The 6223-nt window shown below is 38.2% G+C and overlaps 1 protein-coding gene across 4 annotated transcripts in view; it reads left to right on the forward strand.

Annotated features, from left to right (window-relative positions):
- NSL1 (NSL1 component of MIS12 kinetochore complex) overlaps positions 1–6223 on the forward strand; it is a 47097-nt gene that overhangs the window by 3002 nt on the left and 37872 nt on the right. For all 4 annotated transcript variants that reach the window (XM_081824848.1, XM_081824845.1, XM_081824846.1 and 1 more), the window contains exons 2-3: positions 670–745; positions 5420–5550. In XM_081824848.1, coding sequence (XP_081680974.1) covers positions 670–745; positions 5420–5550 — 207 coding nt within the window. The remainder of the gene's footprint in view (positions 1–669; positions 746–5419; positions 5551–6223) is intronic.

Consider the following 6223-nt stretch of genomic DNA (forward strand, 5'->3'; position numbering starts at 1 on the left):
TTTTTTTTAAGATTTTATTTATTTATTTGACAGAGAGAGACACAGCGAGAGAGGGAACACAAGCAGGGTGAGGGGCAGAGGGAGAAGCAGGCTTCCCGCCGAGCAGGGAGCCCTATGCGGGGCTCGATCCCAGGACCCTGGGATCATGACCTGAGCTGAAGGCAGTCGCTTAACCGACTGAGCCACCCAGGCGCCCCTACACTTCCTATTTTAAAGCAGACTTCAGATCTCATGTCATTTGATTTCTGTGTACTTCTGTGTACATCTCTAAAAAAATATAGTCTTTTATGAAGTAGAAATTAATTTTACTTTGTTTTAAGCATTTTTTCCTTGTTAACACTGATGCTTGTTCAGCAGCATATGTAGTACTTGTACCCTTGAGACTCAGCTGAGCTCAACTTTGTTAGCTTGTATTTTTTCTTCATTTAAGGAGTATATAAATTTTTGCATCAAATTTTCTCAGATGTAGTGTAATGGTTATTATCAGAGCTAAAATGTAGGTAGAATCAATGATTGAAATGGAATTTTCATTGAAAAGAATATACTAATAAGCTAGTCTATTTTTCTTGATATTCTGTATTACGAATCTGAAGTTCTTATTTTGCCAAAATGTTTTAGTTCAATATTTAAGTTATTTTTAGTGACTTGAGTATTGTGAATTTATTTCAGACTTTTGAATCAGCGGTGCAAGAGAATGTCAGCATTAATGGGCAAGCATGGCAGGAAGCTTCAGATAATTTTATGGGTATGTGATTTAACTTTCCTTCTGTCATTAATTTCTGAGTTGTTTTTGTAGCTAATTTTATCTCGAATGCTAATTTTTAATCCCCATTTTCAGTTTTTTTTTTAAGATTTATTTATTTATTTATTTGAGAGAGAGAGAGCAGAGTGAGAGATAGCACCAGTGGAGTAGGGGGGCACAGAGGGAGAAGCAGGCTCCCCATTGAGCAGGGAGCCCCATGTAGGGCTCAATCCCAGGACTGAGCCACCCAGGCACCCCTCAGTGTCCCTTCTTTTAAAAATTTTCCTTCACTGGGGGGAAAAGGGAAACATCTAGAAGACTACTGAGGCAAACTACCCAGTAGGTACCTTGATATTTTTATATATGCTATCTGGCATTCTCAACAAGATTTTCACCTCATTAGTCTTTGAAAGTACCCTTGTCAGTAGTTTACTGGAAAATACTGTACAACTATCTCCAGATGAAGAAACAGGCCCAGAGAATTTCTATGAGTAATACCTTATAAATCAAGTTGTATTTTTACAAATGATCCTTATAGTAGATAGCAAAGTACCCTTAGAAGTATGAAGTTAAATTATAAGAGTACCAACCATGTAAAGGATGAGGTAAATATATGGAGAAGGCTCTTTAGAGACAGAATACTTCCTTTTTTTTTAAGATTTAATTAATTAATTTATTTGACAGAGAGAGCGAGCGTGAGAGAGCACAAGCAAGGGGAGCTGCAGAGGGAGAGGGAGAAGCAGACTCCCTGCTGAGCAGGGAGCCTGATGAGGGGCTCCATCCCATGACCCCGGGATCATGACCTGAGCTGAAGGCAGATGCTTAACCAACTGAGCCACCAAGGCGCCCCAGAATACTTTCTTCAAAGCAGACATGATTGTACCCTAACTAATGGTGTTGACATATATAAAAAAAATCAAAGTTTTAATGGAAAGAAAATGGTCAGTGGTCAGTGTAAGAAGGAAAAAATTTAGTAGAAAAGGAAAGATTTGTGTGAGAAGAGAGTCAGAATTCTCCAGCAAAGTCTAGGAGAAGGGCTACCCTGACAAGAGGGTCAGAGTGTCTTGTCTTTCCCCATGGTGATATTACAGAGTCTGACCAGCATAACTTGGTATCACTGCTTGATATTACTTGCTATCCAGTTATACCCTTGAGCTGATTCCAAGCTCATTCTATCCACCCTCTGTGGTTATAATTTTTCTTCTCAACATTAAGATAATACTTTGCCCAGAAAACTTCACTGTCTAATCCTTGGGATTATTATAGTTATCTCTTCAAAGTCACCAAAATTTACTTTCTGGTTTATATATTGAGATGGTAAAAGCAATAACATTAGATTTCCCAAATTTTATCAGAATGATTGCCAGTTAGTAGGGGAGAGGGAGTGTATCACAATCACCTAAAGTATTTTTAAACTATACAGGCTTTCCTGTGTATTTGACTCTTGTTCTCTGAAGTCACTTTGGAGTTGCTTTATTGTTGCTCCAGGCTGCCTTTAGCAATATGATTCATCAATTTATAGATTAAGATATATATTTTCTGATAGGTTGGCAGCCTGGGTAGAGTGTGGTTATTCTTTGTCCCTTTTCCTTCCTATAATCATGAGGGGAAATAGTTGAGAATACTACAATTTTACCTTCTTTCATGGGCACTTGATAATGCCAAGCACCATACCAAATTCTAGGATGTAGATGAAAACACATGGTCTTACTATTTAGGAACTCATTGTTAATGGAAGGAAATGGACAAGGAATTACTATACTGTTTAGGAAGGGGGATAAGACCCAACAGAGCAGATTGTTGTTAAATTAAATGCATTTAATGAATGACAGCATGCTAGATAAAAAGGAGGAAGGATATTTGAAGCAGAGAGAACAGCATGTACAAAGGCACAATGGAGTGATATGTTTGGAAAATGTCAAAAATGAATTGGGAAAACTAAAATGGTAGGTGTGGCCAGAGAGATAAGTTGGGGCCAAATCACAAAGAACCTTGAGGGTTTGCTAAGGAATTTGTACTTTATCCTGTAGGCAATGGGGAACCAGTAGAGATTTTTAAAATAGAATTTACATGAAAAGCTTTGTGTTTTAGAATACTAACTGCTGGCTGTGTAGGGGTGGATTAGAGAGGGGTGAAATTCAAGGCAGGCTGATCTTAGGGAAGTTATTGAAATAGTACAGTAAAAGATGGTGAAGACTTGCCCTAAGATGGTAGGAAAGGAGAGAAAAAGGTTCAGCAGATAGGATTAAAAGCATTTGTATCTGATCTAATACATAGAAGCAGTAAGTAAGCTTCGCAAGGGCAGAGGTTTTTTGTCTGTTTTGTTCACTGGGATCATTGTAAAAATGAGTGAACAAGTAAAAGGAAAAAAAGTGAATGAATATACAAGTGAAAACAACTTTCTCCCTTCCTCTGTAACTACCCTGAAAGGACTTGACTTCAGGCTTGACCAGGTACATTTAAGAATTAAGGTGTAAGTTCCTTGAGAGCAGGGGCTATATTTGTTTTTCAACACTTAGCTTGGCATATAGTAGGGACACAGTAAATACTTGTTAAATTGGTGACAAAATCTTCCCTGCTCAAATTGTTTATATATTTCAGTTTTGTAGTTTTATCATTAGGTGGCGCTAAAAAACCATTTTCCTGCTCCATAGAAGATTTAGCTGGGAGACTTTTTTTTTTTAACTGTGAAATAGTACATTATTTCAGGCTAATGATTGAACTTTTTATATGGATAAATTAAAATTTAGGAAAGGCTGCTCATCTAAATGAGTGTTCAAAGTAAGCAGTGACTGTTTTTCTCATAATATTCTCAAAAGAATTTAGTTGGACTTAATATTTGTTACATGAATGAGAGATACCTGATGTACTTCATTAATCTTTACCCAATATATATGTGTGTGCCATATATATATATATATGCTGATATATGTCGGCAATGTTTGAAAGTTTCCAATAATAAATATCACTGTTTTGGACTTCTTAATGAAGCTTCTACTTAATAAAATAGATATATTTCTAGCATAGACTATGACATAGCAGAACAGGTGTGATGAGACCAGCTAAGCCAATGACCTAGCTCTTTAGTATTTTTTTTTTTAAAGATTTATTTATTTGAGAGAGAGTGAGGGTTCGTGTGTGCACGTGAGCAATGATGGGGCAGAGGGAGAAGGTGAGAATCCTCAATTAGATTCCCCCCCTGAGCACGGAGCCACTCTGGGCTGGATCCCAAGACCCTGAAATCATGACCTGAGCCGAAATTGAGAGTCAGACCCTTAATCAACTAAGCCACCCAGGCACCCCTGGGTAGTGTTTTTAACTACTTATTTTTTTTTTAAAGATTTTATTTATTTATTCATAAGAGACAGAGAGAGAGAGAGGCAGAGGGAGAAGCAGGCTCCCCGCTGAGCGGAAAGCCCGATGTGGGACTCGATCCCAGGACCCTGGGATCATGACCTGAGCCGAAGGCAGACGCCCAACCATCTGAGCCACCCAGGCACCCACTACTTATTTTTAAAGATGATTTTCAAAATAAGGTTGATGTACCACCTGCATTCATTTCATCTTCGGTGCTTAATTTTGGGGCCCCATTCCAGAAGCTTCTGTTGAATCAAAATTTCTGTGCTTCTGACAAGTTCCCCATGTAATTTTTTGCTGGAGTTTGAGATTCACTATTTTAAAACAGGAAAGCAACAGATAAATAGTTTTAGTTAAATCAAATAAATTATAAAGTCACCGTGTCTCTTATTTTTTCCTACTATTCCAGTTGTGTCTACTTCAGATTTAGCTATTCCACTCTGCTACTGTCACAGCTTTGGTGCAGCACATAATGAAGTCAAAACATGTTGGAAACTCTGACATTAAATGCCCTTTACAGTCTAGTTCTTTTATATTTTTTTTTTTAAGATTTTATTTATTTATTCATGAGAGACAGAGAGAGAGAGAGAGAGAGGCAGAGGGAGAAGCAGGCTCCCAAGGAGCAGGGAGCCCGATGTGGGACTCGATCCCAGGACCCTGGGATCATGACCTGAGCCGAAGGCAGACGCCCAACCATCTGAGCCACCCAGGCGCCCTAGTTCTTTTATATTTTATCATCCTTTACTTACACTTTATCCTGCAGCCATTTAGAACTTTTAGTTTTAGAACAAAGTTTCCCAAAACCTCTATGATCTTGCAAATACAGTTTCCTCTGCCTAAAATGCTTCTCCCTGTTATTTTTTGTCCCACCTTTTTTTAATCCAATGGATTTACATTTATATTTCAAGGCTTATTAGCTCAAATGTTGCTTTCTGTTCAAAGTCTTAAATTCCCTAGGCAGAGTTAGGGTTCCGTTGTTCTCTGTCCGAATAGCATTTTGTTCATACCTCAATTGCATTTATCAGTTGTTTCGCAGTTATGTTTCTTCAGGGAACTGTGGACTCCTGGAGAGCAGGGATCATGTTATATTCATCTTTGTATTTTTCTAATTTCGGCCTGGCTTCCCATAGGTGCTTAGTAATTGATTTTTCAATGAGTAAATAAATGAATGAATCACCAAAGTGGGGGCATCCATTAACTTGCCATATTTGTTTTTCTTAATTATTTTGTATTTTCTAAATTTAGCTTGTTATATTTTTATATAGAATATGAGCGATGTGTTTTAAGAAATTTTTTGATATTGTTTTTCTCTTGAAATAGATTCTGATATCAAAGTACTTGAAGATCAGTTTGATGAAATCATAGTAGATATAGCCACAAAACGTAAGCAGTATCCCAGAAAGATCCTGGAATGTGTCATCAAAACCATAAAAGCAAAACAAGAAATTCTGGTAAGATGATTTATCTTTGAGATAATAAATTTTGTGTTATGTCTATTTTACTACAATTAAAAAAATTAAAGTATGAGATGATATCTATGTGGACACAGATGACATTTTGTCTTCTTTGTCTTTTCTTCCTCAATTACTACTGTTGATCTCTTGTAAGATTTTTTCCTGTTCTTTTTTTTTTTTTTAAAGATTTTATTTATTTATATGACAGAGAGAGACAGCGAGAACAGGAACACAGCATGGGGAGTGGGAGAGGGAGAAGCAGGTTTCCCGCTGAGCAGGGAGCCCGATGTGGGACTCGATCCCAGGACCCTGGGATCATGACCTGAGCCGAAGGCAGATGCTTAACGACTGAGCCACCCAGGCGCCCGATTTTTTCCTGTTCTAAGTTATACTAGATTTTGAACACAGGTGGTTTTTTTTTTTTTTAAGATTTTTATTTATTTATTTGACAGAGAGACACAGTGAGAGAGGGAACACAAGCAGGGGGAGTGAGAGAGGGAGAAGCAGGCTTCCCGCGGAGCAGGGAGCCCGATGCAGGGCTCGATCCCAGGACCCTGGGACCATGACCTGAGCCAAAGGCAGACGCTTAACGACTGAGCCACCCAGGTGCCCCAAACACAGCTGATTTTAAAATAGAATTTGAGGGGGCGCCTGGGTGGCTCAGTTGGTT

Source organism: Leptonychotes weddellii, chromosome 6 (assembly GCF_054177405.1).
Source record: "Leptonychotes weddellii isolate Sample4059 chromosome 6, ASM5417740v2, whole genome shotgun sequence".
Lineage (NCBI taxonomy): Eukaryota > Metazoa > Chordata > Mammalia > Carnivora > Phocidae > Leptonychotes > Leptonychotes weddellii.